At 43.9% G+C, this 19,626-nt stretch overlaps 11 protein-coding genes across 11 annotated transcripts; 7 read left to right on the plus strand and 4 right to left on the minus strand.

Annotated features, from left to right (window-relative positions):
- Positions 1–368: 368 nt before the first annotated feature.
- Positions 369–2,381, minus strand: KL928_003428 (uncharacterized protein; the record flags this gene model as incomplete). Its single annotated transcript, XM_043204014.1, has 1 exon — positions 369–2,381. One exon carries the CDS (start codon positions 2,379–2,381, stop codon positions 369–371), a length of 2,013 nt encoding a protein of 670 aa, XP_043058870.1.
- Positions 2,382–3,103: 722 nt separating this feature from the next.
- Positions 3,104–5,326, plus strand: KL928_003429 (uncharacterized protein; the record flags this gene model as incomplete). Its single annotated transcript, XM_043204015.1, has 1 exon — positions 3,104–5,326. One exon carries the CDS (start codon positions 3,104–3,106, stop codon positions 5,324–5,326), a length of 2,223 nt encoding a protein of 740 aa, XP_043058871.1.
- A 34-nt stretch (positions 5,327–5,360) lies between these two features.
- KL928_003430 (uncharacterized protein) lies at positions 5,361–6,137 on the minus strand (the record flags this gene model as incomplete). The annotated part of the gene is made up of 2 exons (XM_043204017.1): positions 5,361–6,006; positions 6,091–6,137. The coding sequence occupies 2 exons, from the start codon at positions 6,135–6,137 to the stop codon at positions 5,361–5,363; spliced, it is 693 nt and encodes a 230-aa protein (XP_043058872.1).
- Positions 6,138–6,279: 142 nt separating this feature from the next.
- Positions 6,280–9,162, plus strand: KL928_003431 (uncharacterized protein; the record flags this gene model as incomplete). The annotated part of the gene is made up of 1 exon (XM_043204018.1): positions 6,280–9,162. The coding sequence occupies one exon, from the start codon at positions 6,280–6,282 to the stop codon at positions 9,160–9,162; it is 2,883 nt and encodes a 960-aa protein (XP_043058873.1).
- A 118-nt stretch (positions 9,163–9,280) lies between these two features.
- On the minus strand, positions 9,281–10,067 carry KL928_003432 (uncharacterized protein; the record flags this gene model as incomplete). Its single annotated transcript, XM_043204019.1, has 2 exons — positions 9,281–9,311; positions 9,439–10,067. The coding sequence occupies 2 exons, from the start codon at positions 10,065–10,067 to the stop codon at positions 9,281–9,283; spliced, it is 660 nt and encodes a 219-aa protein (XP_043058874.1).
- An 80-nt stretch (positions 10,068–10,147) lies between these two features.
- KL928_003433 (uncharacterized protein) lies at positions 10,148–13,285 on the plus strand (the record flags this gene model as incomplete). Its single annotated transcript, XM_043204020.1, has 1 exon — positions 10,148–13,285. One exon carries the CDS (start codon positions 10,148–10,150, stop codon positions 13,283–13,285), a length of 3,138 nt encoding a protein of 1,045 aa, XP_043058875.1.
- Positions 13,286–13,447: 162 nt separating this feature from the next.
- KL928_003434 (uncharacterized protein) lies at positions 13,448–14,956 on the minus strand (the record flags this gene model as incomplete). The annotated part of the gene is made up of 1 exon (XM_043204021.1): positions 13,448–14,956. The coding sequence occupies one exon, from the start codon at positions 14,954–14,956 to the stop codon at positions 13,448–13,450; it is 1,509 nt and encodes a 502-aa protein (XP_043058876.1).
- A 1,016-nt stretch (positions 14,957–15,972) lies between these two features.
- On the plus strand, positions 15,973–16,617 carry KL928_003435 (uncharacterized protein; the record flags this gene model as incomplete). The annotated part of the gene is made up of 1 exon (XM_043204022.1): positions 15,973–16,617. One exon carries the CDS (start codon positions 15,973–15,975, stop codon positions 16,615–16,617), a length of 645 nt encoding a protein of 214 aa, XP_043058877.1.
- A 135-nt stretch (positions 16,618–16,752) lies between these two features.
- On the plus strand, positions 16,753–17,607 carry KL928_003436 (uncharacterized protein; the record flags this gene model as incomplete). Its single annotated transcript, XM_043204023.1, has 1 exon — positions 16,753–17,607. The coding sequence occupies one exon, from the start codon at positions 16,753–16,755 to the stop codon at positions 17,605–17,607; it is 855 nt and encodes a 284-aa protein (XP_043058878.1).
- A 96-nt stretch (positions 17,608–17,703) lies between these two features.
- Positions 17,704–18,768, plus strand: KL928_003437 (uncharacterized protein; the record flags this gene model as incomplete). The annotated part of the gene is made up of 1 exon (XM_043204024.1): positions 17,704–18,768. One exon carries the CDS (start codon positions 17,704–17,706, stop codon positions 18,766–18,768), a length of 1,065 nt encoding a protein of 354 aa, XP_043058879.1.
- A 310-nt stretch (positions 18,769–19,078) lies between these two features.
- KL928_003438 (uncharacterized protein) lies at positions 19,079–19,606 on the plus strand (the record flags this gene model as incomplete). The annotated part of the gene is made up of 1 exon (XM_043204025.1): positions 19,079–19,606. The coding sequence occupies one exon, from the start codon at positions 19,079–19,081 to the stop codon at positions 19,604–19,606; it is 528 nt and encodes a 175-aa protein (XP_043058880.1).
- Positions 19,607–19,626: the final 20 nt, after the last annotated feature.

A 19,626-nucleotide genomic window follows, 5' to 3' on the forward strand; every position in this document is an offset into this window, starting at 1 on the left:
ACCCTAGTAAGTCAGGAGTATACAATGAAGCAAGAAAGATGCCCGGTAACCACTCCTTCAAAGAAACTCAAGAAGTGCAAGATCAAGAGCGAAAATAAGCTATTGATTCAAATAAGTACGGTACAGAATTTTTGGCTTATTGAAAAAACTTATATGTGGCTAGTGAAAACGAGGACAATCATAGAACACGCTCGGCGACGCAACCGTGTTTTTTTTTTTGAAAGTCAATTGTGGCGCAGTATCAGGATCAGGCATATAATTAATCAGCCATGAAGCATGGCTTAGGTGGATTATCAAACATTTACAATATACCAGCATACAACAAAGAGCAGATTTGATATAAATATAACGTTGATAAACTTAAGAGCTCACTTTGCCTTGACAACTTCGATCAGATGAGAAACAACTTGTGGATTGCTTAAAGTAGAAGTGTCTCCTAGTTGATCTTCCTCACCGGATAAGATCTTTCTCAAAATTCTTCTCATAATTTTGCCTGATCTTGTCTTTGGCAAGTCATTAACCAAGAGAATCAATTTTGGAGCCGCAAACGGACCGATTTCCTTTCTGACTGTCAAAACGAGTTCCTTCTTGATTGCCGATGGATCTTCGATGGATCTACTCTTTAAAGAGACAAATGCGGCAACGGCGGATCCGGTCAGCTCGTCTGGGAAACCAACCACCGCAGATTCTGCGACCATTGAATGTTCAATCAAAGCTGCCTCAATTTCTGCAGTAGACAGCCTATGACCAGACACATTAACGACGTCGTCCACACGACCCAAAATCCAGTAGAAGCCATCTTTGTCTCTTGCAGCTCCATCGCCTGAGAAGTAATATCCATGGTAGGGACGTAAATACGTATCCAAAAACCGGCTATAGTCTCTCCAAATGGTTCTTGCCATTGATGGCCAGGATGACCTAATTGCTAGAACACCTTCAACCTCGTTTCCTTCAAGCTCCTTTCCACTAACAGGATCTATAATTGCTGGGTCGATTCCGAAAAATGGGAGTGAAGCAGATCCTGGCTTGGTTGGCGTGACACCTGCTAAAGGAGTGATCAAGTGAGAACCCGATTCAGTCTGCCAATAGGTGTCACAAATGTGGGCATTGCCACGTCCTATGTGAGCGTTATACCATTCCCAAACGTCTTTTGCAATTGGCTCTCCAACTGACCCCAAAACTCTCAAGGATTGGAGTGAGTATGGCTCGATGTAGGACTCACCAGCCCTTTTGAGGAGTCTCAAAGCAGTGGGAGCAACATAGAACTGGGAAACTTTGTACTTATCGACAATCTCCCAGTATCTTGAGTAGTTAGGATAAGCTGGAGTACCCTCAAACACAACGGTGGTGGCACCATTCAAGAGCGGCCCATAGACAACATAGCTGTGACCTGTAATCCATCCAACATCACCAGCTGTGAACAATATGTCTTCTGGGTGGACATCAAACACAAACTTAGTCGTGAGCAGCGCGCCTAGAAGATAACCGGCGGTCGAGTGCTGTATACCCTTAGGCTTGCCCGTAGAGCCAGAAGTATAGAGAAGGAATAATGTGTCCTCTGCAGAGACTGGGGTAGCAGGGTAATATGATGGGTATTTATTAACTTCTTCATGCCACCAAAGATCCCTACCTTCAGTCCAAGGGATGTGGGAGTTACCTGTACGCTTGTAAACAAGAACGTTTGTCACTTGGGGACAGGCGAGGAGGGCATCGTCAACTATTTTTTTCGTTTCAATAATTTTTCCCCCTCTTTTGGACTCGTCGGTAGTGATGACGACTTTTGAGTTTGCATCATTAATTCTGTCTCTAAGGGAACCAGAACTGAACCCAGCAAAGACAACAGAATGGATAGCTCCAATTCTTATGATGGCCATCAAAGTGACGATCGCTTCAGGAATCATGGGCAAATACACCGCCACTGTATCCCCTTTCTTGACACCGAGGTTCAGAAGCACCTGAGAAGCCTTACAAACTTGTTTCAGTAGCTCTCCATAAGTAATGATTTTTCCTTGGTCAGGCTCGTCTGCTTCATAGATGATCGCGGGCTTTTCTGGGTTTTTGATGGCCCACCTATCAACGCAGTTGTAACAAGCATTCAATTCTCCATCGACAAACCATGCCGATGGTTCCCCATTGTTATCTTTCAAAAGTGGAGCATTTGGAACCTTTGGAACAGTGAAGGGTTTGAACCAGGACAAATGCTCTTCGGCCATTTCACCGAAGAAAGAGCCGGGGTCACGAATCGATTCCTCATACATTTTTTTGTATTCATCCAATGAGCTCAAGTATGGCTTTGAAGGATGTCTCTCCAAGAATCCTGCTGGAGGCTGGAGAGCCTTTTCTCTCATCAAGTGTTCGTTTTCTAAATGCTTTTCCGGCATTTGGTTAAAAACAGTCAGACAATTTTAAATTCCTATTCGTCATATATATAATAAAGATGTTGAAGTGGGAAACACAATGTTGCAGAATCTAACTATGTATACTAACATAGAAAATGCCCTTTTTGCGAACCCTGTCACCGTCCACGCGAAATTTGCACCCTCCCCCGGAAAGGAGGGGACACTGAGGGGAAGAAAAATACCAAGTGCTTTAATAGGCTGTCCCCGCAATTGCAGCGATTGGGCACGATTTGCCTAATTGAGGGGACACGGCTGGAGGGAGTTTTTGCGACGATGGTCCGAGTGTAAGCCCGTTTTCCCTTTTATCTACAGCAATTGTGGGGTTTGCATACTTTGAAAAACATCCTTACATCTAATATTGGTATTACGATTACGTAATGAATGACAGAAATTCAAGGCACAGCCAATCGATCCTGTTCACTCAATAGTGTTTACAGTTGTGATTTTTGAGAATATAAGGCAGCATATTTTTAGAAACACCGTATAAGCCTGGATCAGAAAATATTGTATTTGATCTTAAAAATAAAATAGTGTTCCTGCGCTGGTATCATTATTTTAGCCTGCTGAAGTTGACTCGCTGATCACATATAGGACTCACAGCTACTGAGAGTATTGTTTCGTGCTCATCAAGGTACCCAAATTTTTTGTTTCTCAAGGTGCTTCATAGCCTCGTTTATGTCGAGTAGGCAAATTTATTGAATACCATGAAACTCAACCATCTCTTCACTTTTTCGATATGGTTCATCATCCAAGGCCTTATAGTTGAGGCCGGAAACAGTGATATGAAGAAGTATATCAAGTCATCATCCTTGCTCACATGTATGGAAGATTCAGAATTTAGTTCCAGCTATTTTGAGGTCACGTTTTACCCCGACAACAGTACGGCCGTGATTGACATTGATGGAAACTCTCTTATTAGTGGATACGTCACCGTAGACTTGTCGCTTGTTGTTTACGGTTTGAATGCCTACTCTACCACCGTTGACTTATGTTCTTTGGACTATGCAACACTGTGTCCAATTTCCTCAGGAAGACTTAGTATTAGTGGATACAGTTACACAATTACAAGTGACATGATCGACCAGATTCCGAGTATTGCATACACCATTCCGGACTTAGATGCCTACGTCAAAGTTGTGGCTTACTCTAGTAACGACACCTCGAAGACTTCACCGTTAGCATGTGTGAAGGCTAACTTTAGCAACGGAAAAACAGTGCAAACCAGGTACGCCGGATGGCCAATAGCTATCATTTCTGGGTTTGGTCTAGTTGTTTCCTCTTTTGTCTCAATTCTTGGACATTCTGCTACAGCTGCTCACATTGCTTCCAACGCTGCTTCGTTGTTTATTTACTTCCAAAACCTTGCTATCATGTCCATGATGGGTGTGGCTTTGGTGCCCCCCATTGCTGCGTCTTGGGCTCAAAACTTCATGTGGTCGTTGGGTATCATAAAAGTCAAGTTCATGCAAAGCATCATATTCTGGTATGTGCAAGCAACTGGTGGAAGCGTCACATCGATTTTGCGCAGCAAATCAGTTATTTCAATCTCGGTCCAAAAATTGCTCAAAAAGCTTAAACTCGTCAAGCGACTGAGTGTCGAAAGCTCGGATTCCTTGTCTGATGTCTTGGACGACTCTGACCTTTACACAACAGACGAATCGGAGGTGGGTTCTAAGACGCTGGTTTTGAGGGGAGTTCAAAGAGTGGCGTACTTGTCAGGAATTGAAATTTCGAACTTATTCATGACCGGTGTGATCTTCTTCCTTTTTGTTGGATTCGTTCTGCTTGTTCTTACATCTTTGTTCAAGGGGATTTGCGAACTTATGGCAAGGACCGGCGTTATCAAGGGAAGCAAGCTGATAGGTTTCCGAAAGAATTACAGATCAGTCATCAAGGGGTGTCTGTACAGACTTTACAACATTACTTTCCCGGCATTGACACTCCTGTGTATTTGGGAGTTCACTAGAGTTGACTCTGCTGGCTGTGTCGTGTTTGCTGTCGCTATCTTGGCCATCTCTTTGATCTTAATGGTGTATGCAGCTGTCATGATATTGATATCTGGCTCAAGATCTACAAGAAAGTTCAAAAATCCAGCATATTTACTGTTTGGAGACGAGAAAGTCCTACATAAATATGGATTTTTGTACGCTCAGTACAAAGCTAGCAACTACTACTGGGTTGCCATCCATCTGGTTTACCTGTTTGTGAGAGCTTTATTCATCGCAGTTTTACAGAATCACGGGAAAGCCGTTGCTGTCATCGTCTTCGCAATGGAGCTATTTTACTGCGTTGGCTTGATAGTCAAGAGACCATTCATGGACAGAAGAACCAATATTTTCAACATTTTCATTGCCGTGATCAACGTGGTCAACTCTATTTTCTACTTGTTTTTTTCAAACATATTTAAACAACCAGCTGTCGTTTCCTCTGTTGCTGCTGTTGTTTACTTCGTTTTGAATGCTATCTTCGCTGCAATTCTTTTGATTTTCACAATTGTCACATGCACATTGGCTCTTATTTGGAAGAACCCAGATACTAGGTACGAGCCTATCAAGGACGACAGACTGGCCTTTATACCAAACGAAAGAGGCGAAGGAGACAAAGCCGAATATGAGCTGGCTGCTCTGGGAGCCACAGCCATGAGAGGCCATGATAGAAACTCATATCTTATTGAGAACCAAACAGGGAGCAATACGGGACTAGCACCAAGCCCAGAGCAGAAATTGAGCGACAGCACCAGTGGCAGCAGTGTGAACCCATTTTCAAACGCAAATGAAGACGAGCATAGCAGAAACTCCTTTATTTTTAAGGCGGCCGCCAACAACTCTACCCACTCCTCTGTGGCCCAAACGAAAAATGAAGCTGGCAACTTCAACGCTGACGCTGGCCAAGGTTATACCAACTATCGCCGAAGGGATCTTCTTTAGTATTTTCTGTACCTATATAAAAATGATTAGCTAGCTAATTCTTAACGTACTCTGGCTCTAGAGATTTGAACCAGTAAGATTGGTCCAAAAGAGACTTCTCGACAGCATATTTGACAGCAGGGTCAGAAAGGTCACCTCTGATAGTGAAGCCGTGAGATGTGCCACTGTATATATCAATTTGGTGTCTGATATTATTCTTCCGCAGAATCTCGGCAGCTTTGTTTCTCATTTCATCGCTGAAAAGCTCATCTCTTTCTGCCAAACTGAGCAGCAAAGGCTTTGCGAGGTTTTCCAGGTCAGAATCCTCAGTAAGGCTAGGATGGGCCATGGCACAGACATTTGGAAGACTGTCCTTGGTGGCATTCTGGAAAACGAGTTTAGCACCATAACAGTAGCCAAGGGTACACAGATAAGCTGGATCATACGTCTTTTTCAGGTACTCCAAAAAGGCTTTGGCAATTGGACCCGTCTGAGCAGGAGAGTACTTACCCAGCCACTCACCGATGTTGGTCTTGTTAGGAATAGCTGGATCCTCATTGAAAAGGTCTGGAATCAAAACCTGGTAACCCAAGTTATCGGCAAACTTGTCGGCAATCAAGTTAACATTGTTGGTTTTGTAGCCATAAATGTCGGTGAAAATCACCAGAATTCTCTTGGTATCGTTCCCCGACTTGTAGACACTGAAATCACCTAGTTTGACGAATTCTCCCTTCGTTTCACCCTCTAGATGTGTTAGCTCATTGCAACAAAACTAATTGAGCGACTTACCATGGAATGAAGTTTTAAGACAGCATGGGCTCAATCCAGACATTTTGACAAGTTAGAGATAAAGCAAATAAACGTAATAAAAAATATCCAAAATTGTGCAGGCCTGGCCATTAATTTATATTATTTATTTTGCGGAAGTGATCCGCTCCAGAAATTTCTTTAAGTCCGGGAGTAGCACGGGCGGTATGGATTCGTCAGCAGTGACTGAATGGGGATCGGTTGGTGATTCTGAAATAGAACTTATGCTCAAAGAACACGAAAATAGACGAAACCCAGAGCTGAATGTCGGTACAGAGAACAAAGTTCAGATTGCCTCTTCTCAGCCAGAATCTATAGACGCAACTCAGCAAGACGTGAAGCTCGAGTCTGCGTCACAAGACTGGGGATCTATGGATGACTCGGAGTTTATTTCCTTTGTAAACAAACTAAGTCAAAACTACGGTCTCCATCAGCCGGTTATTACTTCTCAGACTTCGACTGATCAAGTGACAAATGCAGAGGAGGACAAGAACATCGGTGGCGAAAAAACTGAGAACGAGCCTAATGATGTGTACATTAATGGAGTCAATTCTCTGGATCCAGAAGAAGTCGATCCAGGAAGTCAGGAACTGGAATTTGGCGATTATGAGAGGTATTTTCGCCACAAAACTCTAAAGCAGCAGCAGCAAGATCAGGAATACGTTGAGTTCACGAAAAAGGCACGTAATCTGGAATACCCTCCCATTTTTCAAAATTGTGTTATCTACGTGAACGGGAAGACGGACCCTGACGTCCAGCAGTTACACAAACTTATAATTCTTCACGGTGGAAAGTTTATTCACATGCTTGGAGCAAAAGGTAATGCTACTCATATAATAGCTGAGAACCTTACGCCACAGAAGAAGCTGGAGTTCAAGAACTATAAGGTGGTGACACCCAGATGGATTGTCGACAGCGTGGAAGCTGAAAAGCTCCAGCCCTGGGGAGACTACATGCTTATTCACAATGACTATGGTCAGCGCAGACTAGATTTTAAGATCGAAACTACAAAGGAGCAGGAAGATGCAGAGATTTCACAGTTATCACAAGTGACAGAGCCAGATGATAACCTGCATAAAAGAGAAGACATCGACATGCCTGACCATATGAATTGCAAGCATCCGAACTTTTTGCCGAACTTTTTTGCAAATTCCAGGTTGCACCATTTAAGTTCGTGGAAAGCAGATTTGAAATCACGTTTCTTGCAGCGCGCTATCGGCATACTTCAAAGTCGAGGCCATAACTCCAGAGCAGCACACAAGAACGTCATTTTGCATGTTGATTTTGATTGCTTCTTTGCAACAGTTTCCGCCTTGACTTGCAATCCTCCAATAAACATTAATGAAGTTCCCGTTTGCGTCACTCATGGAGGAAACACCTCAGACATTGCGTCTTGTAACTATGTTGCACGAAAATATGGTTGCAAAAACGGAATGTGGTTGCGTTCTGCAAGACGGCTGTGTCCAAATCTGGTTTGCCTCGAGTACAATTTTGATGAGTATGAACGGATTTCGAACATATTCTATGAAATTCTGCTTTCTTACGACATCGACTCTGTTTTGCCCGTTTCGGTAGACGAGGCTCTCGTTGACATATCGAGTATGAGTGCTTCACAGCATCCACTGGAAATAATGAAAGATATTAAGAAGAAAGTTTACAACGCTACCAAATGCTCTGTGAGTTGTGGAAGTGGACCTAATGTATTGCTAGCCAAACTTGCTCTCAGGAGAGCTAAACCGAATGGCACATTTTACCTCGAAGAGGAACATATCATTGATTTTCTGGACACTGTCAAATTTTCTGAATTACCGGGCATAGGACCTCAAATTTGTTCAAAGCTGGAAAATGAAGTACAGAAAACTAACTTGATGGTGGAGGACATTCGCGAAATACCCAAGGAAAAGCTTGCTTCTATATTTGGGCCCAAAACTGGTGTCACAATTTACAACTATGCTCGAGGACTGGATGATACCTGCATTGATATTCTCAAGAACCCAGAAGCTCTTCAAAGAAAATCGATATCAATAGACGTAAATTGGGGAATCAGGTTTGACAGGGACGTGGAGGTAGAGAAATTTCTCAGCGATCTAGCCAAGGAATTGAGTAAAAGACTCGCAAATGTCCAAATGGTAGGCTCCTCGGTCACCCTCAAGTTAGCTACTCGACACCCCGACGCTCCTATAGATCCACCAAAGTACCTTGGAATGGGAGAATGCGAGTTTGTGTCCAAGACTTCGAGACTCGGGCATTTTACGCGCGAAGCTGGACTCTTGGGAAACGAATTACGATATTTGTACCGAATGCTCAATGTCGCGGTCAAGGAGCTACGAGGAATTTCAATATCGATGAATCGACTCTCTTTCGAGACCAGCAAAAATGTCCATGGGCTGGATGCCGATCAAAGGTTGCTGCCTCTAAATTCAACTGCCAAAAATTCAGGAACGATTCCTGCCGCAAAATCGCTGCGTGCTGAAAGCACCCCCAAAAATAAAGCCAATGCAAAGGAGTACAGAATTTCGGAAAATGAAATCAACTGGGAAGTCTTCAATGAACTACCAATGGAAATACAAGATGAACTGAGACATGAGCTGGGGAAAAGACATTTGTCAATCACCGGTTCTTTATACCGCTCTCCTAAGAAGAGAAAACAAGATTTCTTTAACGACACTAAATCCCCGACCAGGAGGAAAGCTGTCATGGACAAGATACTGGTTGATACAGATTACGTTGACGCCAAATCGCTACTTTCCTTCCAAAAAATCCCCACCACCCAATTCCAGGAAGTTTTGGACAAACTAAAGTTGTGGTTTGACCATACGATTCGAAACGACGGCCCCCACGAAATGGATCTAGACTTATTTAATGAGTTTATGTTTAATTTGTTCGAGATTGGAGAAATGATAAAATACGATTCAATTGTGCGCCTGTTCGAAGAAAAACTCATTTTCTCCAAATCTCATCCGGCATATGAACAATGGAAACGCATAACCACTGAGCTACGAACAATGTTTAATGGAGTCAAGTATGACGATCTAGAGTTTAATTTTTAGCCCTTCACAATCAATTCCGGAGCCCTGGTGGCCCATTCTGTCCAGGAGCCATCGTAAACGGCCAAATTTGCCGCATCTAAACCAGCCAAGATCAATCCGCACCTGACAACGCAGGCTGTCACTCCAGAGCCACACATAAGAATGATAGGCTTTGATTGGTCAAGTCCGGCAGCATTGGCGCGCTCTAAAATTTCGCTGGCGGTTTTGAATTTCTTATCAGGAGTCAAAAATTCTGTAAAAGGAATATTAATTGCATTCCTGATGTGTCCCGATGACAAGCCTGGACGGATTTCCGAAGCTTCGCCTTTGAATCTTGGACCAGATCTTGCATCGACAACGCTGTAGTCCTTTCCTATCTTATCTGATAAGACGAGCTCTTTGAGCTCCTCAAATAAAATCACCTTAGATTTATCAAACGTAGCCTTGTATTCTGACGCTGGCAATTGGGAAACAGAGTCAATAGGATGATCGGTGGACATATCAGATCCAGCAAAAGTGTCGAGCAAGTGAATTTTCTCCAAATCGTGGCCGAAAACCTCAAACATCCACGAAGTCCTGCACGAGCTATAAACGTCGCTCCTATCATAGATCAACAAGGGAGAATCATTTCGAATGCCCAATTTGCTGACCTGGGACTCAAACTGCGATTGCAATGGAAGCATGTGAGGAAATGGGCTCGAGTGGTCGCTGACGTCCTCGATATCGAAGAAAACAGTTTTGTCGGTGAGGCGATGCTTGGTAAACTCCGCGAATGCATTTCTGGGGTCGTTGGGGAAATACCAAGTGGAATCGACGGTGACTGTCGACGGATTGGACTTCAAGAATCTGCCAACAGAATTGCCCGGAACAATGCTCAGCATTCGGGAGCCAGGCTTGAGAAACAAGAATCTTTTTATTGGCAACATCAGACAAGTTGATTTTCCAAAAAAATAAGTGAGGAAAAAATAAACTAGGTCATTTATAAACAAATCTTCGATGGATTGAAATGCCGCAAGCCGACGACGAAGATTTTGACACAGCTCTGACCGGCCAGATTGGTCTGGCGAATTTGGATAACATGTTCGACGGCTCCACGGAACACGCCGCGGACGCTGTTGATTTCGAGGATGAAGATGAGCTGGCCGAAGAAGAAGAGGAGTCGTCCAAAGAGGAGGCAGACGAAGAGCCGGAGGAGGAAGAAGAGCAGGAAGAAGACGATGAATTCATGAAAGAGCTCCAGGAGGAAGCGATGGAGGGCGTTGAGGGCGATGAGGGAGAAGATCATGGAGGAGCCATATTTGACAACAGTGTGGCAAACATTGGACTGACCGATCTCGATTACGAGCACACGCAGGGTCTAGACGAACACGAAGGGATGGAATTTGCGCACGGATCGGAAGACGAATACGATGCTGAAACCAGAAGAGCTTTATCCGAGAAGAAACGTCTTGAGGCACGACAAAAATTGCTTAGGCTGTATTATCCAACGTTCAAGCGCGGAAAACCAATACGAATGCAAACTCTCTTTCCAATTATCCCGTTGCGATACAGTTACCAAGTTCCCCCGCCAATCAAGCGTCCACTGTTACCCACGAAGCTGACTTTTGAGTTCCAACCAGATACCAGAAAAACATTCAGAAATGCCACTAAAATAACCACTGCACAAGAATCCAAAACACAGCAAAGGATAATCGAGATTTCCGAAACTGATTTACAGAGCGTACAAGTGGAGCCTGAGAAACACGAGGTGGCCAAGCAGTCAATAGAAGACTTTGGCGAAGACATTGCAATTGCTACAGCCGATTGGGACGACGATCAGATCATTGAAGGAAGCGAGTTTGATACACCTGCTACCAAGCGACTCAAGCTTGACTGGGTGGATTCCGATGGATGGGATGATGAAGAGGATGAGCTTATTTTTGAGGGATCGCTCAATACGGAATTGTTGAATCTCAAGCTTGATCAAAACGATCCACATATGCTGTTCGCCAGAGAAAGAAGCGAGAAGGAAGATGTCGCCGCAAGAAAAGCCATCTTGGCCAAAATACCTACGAACGAAAAAACTCTGGAATTGCGTTTCAAGATCTCTAACGACAAAGAGTACGACCAACTAAGAAAGAGCTACCGGACCAAGGTCAGAGCCACGATCGGTAATATGAGTATTGACCACTCGGTGCCCGCTCTCAAGTTGCAGTTCCCATACTACAAAGTCAGACTAGCTGAAAAAGAAATGCGGTTTCCTCATAGACCGCAGTTTACTGTCCGTCCAAATACAATCATGGTGTTTTCCAAGGTGAAGACCAGAAAGAAGAAGAGAGACAAGGGAAAGGAACCGCGTGAACTATTCAGGGAATCTTCTGATTTAACATTAGGAGATTCCGCCAACTTCTTCTTGCTCGAGTACAGCGAGGAAAATCCTATCGTGCTCAATAATTTCGGTATGTGTTCTAAATTGATCAATTACTACAGAAAGCTCAATGACGATGACACGATGCGTCCTAAACTCCCTGTGGGAGAAACACACGTTTTAGGATTGCAGGATAGATCACCGTTCTGGAATTTTGGATACGTGGAACCAGGACATATTGTGCCTACATTGTACAACAGAATGATCAGAGCTCCTATTTTCAAGCACGAGCCACTCAGCACCGATTTCCTGCTCATCAGAAGCTCAGGAGGAGGCTCTTCACAAAAATTCTTCCTTCGTCCAGTCAACTACGTCTTCACTGTGGGCCAGACGTTACCGGTGATGGAGGTTCCTGGACCTCACTCAAGAAAAGTGACGGCCACCTCCAAAAATAGACTCAAAATGGTTGTCTATCGTGTTTTGAATCGAAATGAAGAGCGCAGACTACTGGTCAGAGATATAGCAGATCATTTCCCAGATCAAAACGATATGCAGAATCGTCAGCGATTAAAGGAATTTATGGAATATCAAAGGAGTGGAAATGACCAGGGGTACTGGAAAGTGAAGCTCACAGACACCCTTCCGAATTACGAGGAGATTAGAAACATTGTTTCACCCGAGGACATTGCTTTGCTGGATGCCATGCAGGCCGGTAATCAAAGATTAGAGGACTTGGATTCCTACAAACGAGAAAGGCTGGAGGACGGAACTCCAAATGCTAGTCTCACTGTCCAGTCTCCCGCTAATGAGGCTGGATCAAAAAAGGAGCGTGATCTCATGGCAAATGATGGTCCTCTCTCCGTGCAGCTTGCACCGTGGAATATTACTCGAAACTTCGTTGCTGCTACTCATGGCAAGGCCATGCTTCAGATTTACGGTGAAGGAGACCCTTCAGGAAGGGGAGAGGCATTTTCCTTCTTGAGGACTTCCATGAAAGGAGGTTTCATCAAGAACGCGGCAAATCTGAGCGAGGAAATTGTTTTTCCTCTGAGGAATCCGGAGAAAGAAGAGAAAAAAAGCGGTATCACTCATACGTATAATGTGGCTATTCAGCAAAAGATTTATGAGAAAGAAATTGCCAAGGTGTGGTTCAAGCAATGGAAAGCTCTCAGCAAAACCAGAAATAGCGATAAGCCTCGTCCAATTGATCCAAAAGAACTGGACGACACGAGAAACTTGAACACAGCAAATGAAACCCTTAACCGCGAAGTAGGGGGAACAGAAAAGCCCCGGTATCTCAAGATTGTAAGAATGGTCAAGGACGCATACGGAATCTTGCAGAGGCGTGTGGAGATTGTCAAGGATCCGAAAGTGGTGGAACTGTACGTTAAAAGGCGACAACGGAAGCTTTTGGAGGATCCAATGGAACTTGACACCGATAACATCGTCCTGACCAATGATGCAGAGGAAAATAAAAAGGTCAAAAAGAAGCTGGAGGAAGAGCTTGCTAAACTTCAGAGAATGCAAGAAAAGAGAAAGAAAAGGGGTCTTAATACGATTAATATCGATAGTGAAGGTCGCATCAGCGGCAAGGGCATCGGAAAAGGCAAGTCCACCAGCAGAAGATGTGCTACGTGTGGTGCCCTGGGCCACATCAGAACTAACAAAACTTGTCCGTTGTATTATACTGTCCACAACAAATCAAATCCTAACTACATTCCTGGAACGGAGGGAGCTGTTGATTTGTTGCAAAATGAAAACGAAGCTAATCAGCAGAACGAAACGCAACCTATTTGATAATAGTCTTACGGATGTTTATAATAATTAGAATGCTGTGCATTAAATTGTAAACCTGGATCCGAAGTTCCAGTGCTACCTAATGGCTTGTGTTCGAAAAGCAAAACCTTGCACATGACCAACCTGTATAATATCCACGTGAACCTCATTGTATTCCAGTTATCAGTATGACAGCACTTGCTCGGTCATCTCCATAATCCGCAGCAAGGTAAGCTTTGTTCTTTCAATGAGAAAATAGCTCGAGTTTATTAACAGCTTCCCTAAGGCATCCAGATCGGTCTTGATGAATTCCCAGGCCTCTATCGAGCCCTTCATGGCGGAATCACACAGGGAGCCCACCGAATATGCTATAGTCTGTCGATCGAGCTTGCCTCTGCCGCATTCCGAATGTATCACATCTTTGGGATTTACAACAAATTGGTGAACTCGAGTTGAGCTTTCCAGTTTATTGGTATCTGCATTGGATGCCATTTCTTTCCATATCATCAAAACGGCAAGACTCATCATTCCCACGGTCAATCCCAAGAACAATCCATGTCGGTGTAGCTTCGGGCAAAACTTCTTTTTCTCTGGATCACCCGGCTCTTTGTGTATGGATCTGCTTCGTAGTTGCTTTGCTGAATTATCAAGGAGAATTGAGTTGACCTTCTCCATAGAAAGATGCTGATTTGTCATGGAGTATTGCGAAATAGAAAGTTCTAGCACTTTATTGAAGTCGCATCCCGACACTTGCAAGTTCGTTAGGAATTCAATAAATGGCATCAAATCATCTGTAATTGCCTGTAACTGGATCGGTTCGCAAATCATCAGATTCTTGGGAAAAGACTTTTTGAATAATGCCAAGTCAACATTGATTCCCGTTAGCAATGGAACAAATGGCTTGTCCACAACATCGGAAAGCAAATAGTTATCGTCCTTCACGACCACAATCATTATCGATGGATTCGAGTCCGTGAAAACAATCCGGTTGAGCGTTTTGCGGTACTTGCTTAGACGTGAAAGGAGCACTTCTTTTTCATATCCAACAACATGAATCCTAACCTTGTCATGAAAAACGACCTCGTTTCCACTCAAGCCAGAAACGGAAACTCGGGGCATGACAAAGGAGGGCGCCGCCGTGGACAGCTCGATCGTATCCTGCTCATCGTCCGAAGACTCGGAAAATGACTCAGAGTCGAAAACAAGCACTTGATGAGTCGGATGTTGCACGCTTATATCCTCTAGATTGCGCTCTTCGTTATCGGAGCTAGAGAGAATTGAACCTATGTTTGGACTGTTGAGCTTAGCAGTACTGCGCAATACCCTATTTGCGGGCGAAGCATTTGAGTCAGCAAACCCAAAGCTGGAGGGTATTGATTGCCATGACGTTATAGAAAAATCCTCGTTTCTATAGGAATTGTTGTAAGCATCGAGTTCGGGGTTTAAATTTAGCGGCGTAGGAATTCGTTGTACAGGGCCATTTTGCAAAGCGGAAAGATCAAGTTCCAATTCAGGATTGTGAAGGGCTTGGAATACTGACAAATGCGGCGACAGGATACTATCAGATTTCCTTATCACTCCACAAGACGAAGTTGTGCCCTCAGAAGCAATTTCCCTGCTCGCTCCTGAAGTTGACTCGTGCTGTTGCTTTTTGGCTTTATTTAGCTTTTGTTTCTTTGATTGAAGTAGCATGGCGTTCGAAGATATCGGATCACCTCAAAAGAGGTCTGAGTTCACTTGCTTGGGATATACGCTGAATAGGTTGTCGTTATGCAACACAAGATGCTAAGAAGCCAATAATCCGTACTTGTTAACAACTGCAAGGCAACTAGAGCAAACCGATAGACTGCAAAAGTGCCTCAATGAAATGATGACAGATGTTCGGAGAACAAAGAAGAGAAGTTAACAATTACAAATCTTTAGGCTTCCTAGTGCTACTGCCAAAGAGAGATCGTGTACAGAGATATAATTATACGACTCTAAAGCTACTAATTTATCATTTAGGGGAAGACTGGGCCGAAAAAAACAAACTCCCAAAGCAACTACCCAACAATGTTCAACACTTAATCCAGCAGTCTCACCTGATTCTTGTAAGCCAGCTATCGCCAGCAATGTTTCAAATTTCGCCACACATCTTTGCACCACAACAACGTCAAAAAAATATCTTATCTGGGGTGAAACCCCGCTTATTGGTAGCATCAACAAAATGGTCACGAAGTCCGTGAGCATTAGTATTCGTATAAGAGACGTGCAGGTCACGTCAATTGTATTTTAGGCGATTTCCATCTTGAGCATTTTGTAATAGGGTCTCGGAGCGAGTTTTATGGTGCAGAGATGTCATGCACGAGGGCGATCATGTTTTGTTTACAATATATTGCTGTTGCTTGATACGCCACATAGATAAGAAATTTGTGGCAGTGTCTTAAACTACAGAAGACCCACGGGACTCCCTGGCCACCTGCAGAGCATGCGAAGGGTCCATCCCTTTACACTAGACTGCGCGCGCTCATGTGTCATCTTTGCCACCAAAAACAGACGCTAGAGAACATTTTTGGGTATCCGCCCGATGTGGCGAGTGCGTCAGATTTCCCCATATACAGCCAGCATGCTAGCCATTTTTTTGTTTTCCTTTAATTATCTGCCCTGCTGACAAGCACAAGCCCTAGTCGGTTAGCTTGATCAAGACACACGCTCTTTGCCAATTAAACATGTTCATGTTCGATAAGCCCGCTGCTTCCAAAGCCGACACGTCCTTGGAACCGCAAGTGATTGATTTAAACACGCTCGAGTACCATAACGTGTCTCCGGAAGCACCAGCAGCCAGAAAGCCTCGCTTCTGGTTCTGGCCATTTGGCGGCAACAAAAGCGCCGGGGAATCGACAGCTGTGTTGGGTTCTGAAACTGTCGCCACCAAGGAAAAGCACCTTAAGAAGATTAACGACTCAACCAACAAGGTGATTGCTATGAGAAAGGTGCACGACGAAGGCATTGAGTTGGAAGATGACTTCATTGACATTCAAGTTCGCAAGCTTTCGTATGCAGAGGTTGCCGCCCTTCAACTGAGGAAAGATGGAGAATTACCACCAGGCTCTTCTAAGAACGCGTCTTCAAGTGTTTCGCATCTCGACCCTGTGGTCGATCAAGATTTGGAGCTCGAGAAATCCATCACTGATGTTGAGCTTGCAGACAGCTACTCCAAGTCAAAGAAGTTTTCTCTGGACGAGATCAGCCGCGCGGAATCCACTTTGACGGAGGAGGATCAGATTCTCGATGACTTCAACAAGAAGCTCCCTAAACGGTTTGCCAAGAATGGCAAATACATGAAGAGGAGAGACATCTCAGCAGCAAAATAGACAGACTTGTGTGTTTTGTGTCCTCTGCTTTCACTTTCTGTATTATCAATGGATTCTAGTATATTATGCGACACTGCCCTTAAAATATTAAAAAAAAGGGATATTTTCATTAAGCCAGGAATTAAACACTTTCAGATGACTGGCTATCGAAAAGTGTTCAGTTCTATATCAGTTTTACCCGTCGGCGATAACTCTGCAGACACAATTATAAATAGCATAAGCAGCTCCTCAAGCGGACCTGAGCTTTCTGAGTCTCCCTCTGCGAATGCCAAAATGAGGGCCATTAGGAAAGAAAAAAAGTCGATCCAAATGTCTGTCTTGGCCCCCATTGAGCCACACCAAGATAAGCAAGAAGATAATAACAACAGGGTCATGGGTAGCACCAATCAACACATATCAGAAATCAGTACTTCTCAGGAAATAACTAATGTCGAAGCTCCCTCTTGGGAGCCAAAAATTCAAAAGGCGGGCAGAAAAAGAAGGGTCGTGGACAGCGACGACGAAACTCCAAGGCATCAGCATTTTGCTCCCAACGAGGTACAGTGTATGGGAACTGCATCACAACCTGACTCAACGGCCCCGACTACAGACGAGTTCAGCCTTGATCCCATCATCACTTCATCATTTATTGAAGGAGACTTGGAAACTGCTAAGAGAAGCCAGTCTCCAAGATGTGAGCCAGGAAACTCGACGATTCAAAACGAAGAGGACACAACACTTGTCAGCAACAATAGTTCAAAGCTAGCCGATCAAAACCAGATGACCGGCACACTCTCTTCATTTCTCACTCGATTGCAACAGATGGAAGCATTCATCAAAAAACGACAGAAGCATATGCGTCAAGAATTGGAGGCAAGTGAGGTAGATAGAAAACAGATTATCGATATCATCAGCCAAACCCAAGAAATTTTGAGCAGTTTGATGCCTGATAAAGCACAAATTAAGGCGCAGCAGAAAAATAGCTCGAATTGCATGCATCTCGGACCCTGATGACCACAATATGGAGAAAGAATACAATAATCGAGATTTGCTAAGCCACAAATCGCTGGTATATATTGAAAGTTGCTTATCCGTTGAGAATGAAAAATGGCTGAACTAAAGACATACGCGCCTCCAAGTGGTCCTCCACCGTCAAATACTGGTGAAGATTATGGGAAGCTTTTGAAGTATTGCGTGGGAACCATAAACCGACTGCAAGCACCAAAGGTGTTTGACGAGCATTTACGAAGACTTGGGAAGAAACGTAAAGCCCTGTTTGGTGGGAATAAAGAGGCGAAAAAACTTGCAGAAGTATTCGAAAAGCAGGTGATAAACTCATGTTTAGACGGGTTACCCCTGTACGCGAACGATCAAGCAGTGATTAATCAACTAGCTCAGTCCAGGTGTCTAACTCGAATCAAAGAGGTTGCTGCCGAGTTTGGGATACCAGATCAGGAGTATGTTTTTTACGACTTATGCCAACTTTGTTTATTCAAGATCGTATTCTACATTGATAACTCGGGCTCGATGAAGAAAGGCAACCGACTGCAGCAGCTACACGATTTCCTCAAGCTTTTCATGAAAATCAACGTTAGTCCACAACCACTGAGACTGAAATTTATGAACCACAATAATGAGATCCATGCTTTTCTGAGGCAAAAGTTCAATATTGATTGCGATAGAATCGAGACAGAAGAGCAGCTGAACACTGTGATGGCCAACATCGCAATAAATGGCGCCACTCCACTGGCTACCAACTTGTACACTACAATCCTTGAGCCTGAAGTGCAGAACCGCAAACTTGGCCAGCCTCTGCTGGTTGTCACTTTTACGGACGGCTCGCCCAATGGAGACAAATACACATTAGGGAAGGTCATCAGGATGGCGCAGAAAAAGCTTTCAGAGAACAACCTGCCGAAAAAGGCAATTTGCTACCAGTTCGCTCAAATTGGAGATGATAGAGAGGCAGGAGAGTATCTAGATAGCTTGGATAGCGATGCCACCATTGGTGATGTTATCGACTGCACGTCTCCAATCGAGATTGAGATGAAGCAAATTCGGCGCAAGAATCCAGAGCTGTCAACAGAAGTCAATTATGTGAAAAAACTGCTCCTTGGGCCTATAGACATTGCTTACGATTCTATGGATGAGATCAATAATCGTGTATATTGATGTAAAGATGTACTAGCTTAATGGCATATTTTTTTGAGATGGCATAAGTAATGCAGTTATGTGCGTGAGACTTGATGCCACACAAATGATTTTTTTTCAATGTTGATTGGACGACAGAAAAAGACACCGGTTTTTTTACAATTCTAAATTAAGCGTTCAAGTGTATCTTTGGTCAGATATTTTAGGGAAAGACTTGGTTGAGATCAAGACAAACAGCTTAGATTGACTGCGTTTACGAATCATAAATAAATATATCACTTTAACGAGGAATTGATCATCGGAGTTACTGGAAACTATCAATACACAAAGGATGTCTTCTGTTGCCAAATCTGCCGCCACCAAGCTGGACTGGACCAAGATAGTGTCGAAATTGGGTCTTTCTGGCCAAACCGCAGCTGCATTGACTTCATTCAAGAAGAGAAACGACGAGGCCAAAAGAGTTTTGTTCGAATTGAAACAACAACCTAGCAGCGTCGACTTTGCGTTTTACAAGAGCACATTGAAGAATAGTGCCATTGTCGACAAAATCCAGAGCGACGTCGCTAAGTTCACTCCATCCAAGGCCAACCTTTCCAAGCAACTCAACCTGATCGAGTCCTTTGAGGCAAAGGCTTTGGAAAACGCCAAGGAGACAGAGAGCGTTGTTCTTGCCGAGCTTACCGACCTGGAGAAGACTCTTGAGAACATCGAGAGCGCCAGACCATTCGACCAACTTACCGTGGAGGACGTCGTCAAGGCTAGACCAGACGTCGAGGAGAAGGTTCAAGATATGGTGTCGAAGGGTAGATTCGAGGTGCCAGGCTACAAGGAGAAGTTTGGTGACTTGGTCATCATGTAAGATCGCACATAAATTGAACA

This window comes from Ogataea angusta (assembly GCF_019207475.1).
Source record: "Ogataea angusta isolate 61-244 chromosome Unknown 61-244_NODE_7_length_650817_cov_90.064852, whole genome shotgun sequence".
In the NCBI taxonomy this organism is placed as follows: domain Eukaryota; kingdom Fungi; phylum Ascomycota; class Pichiomycetes; order Pichiales; family Pichiaceae; genus Ogataea; species Ogataea angusta.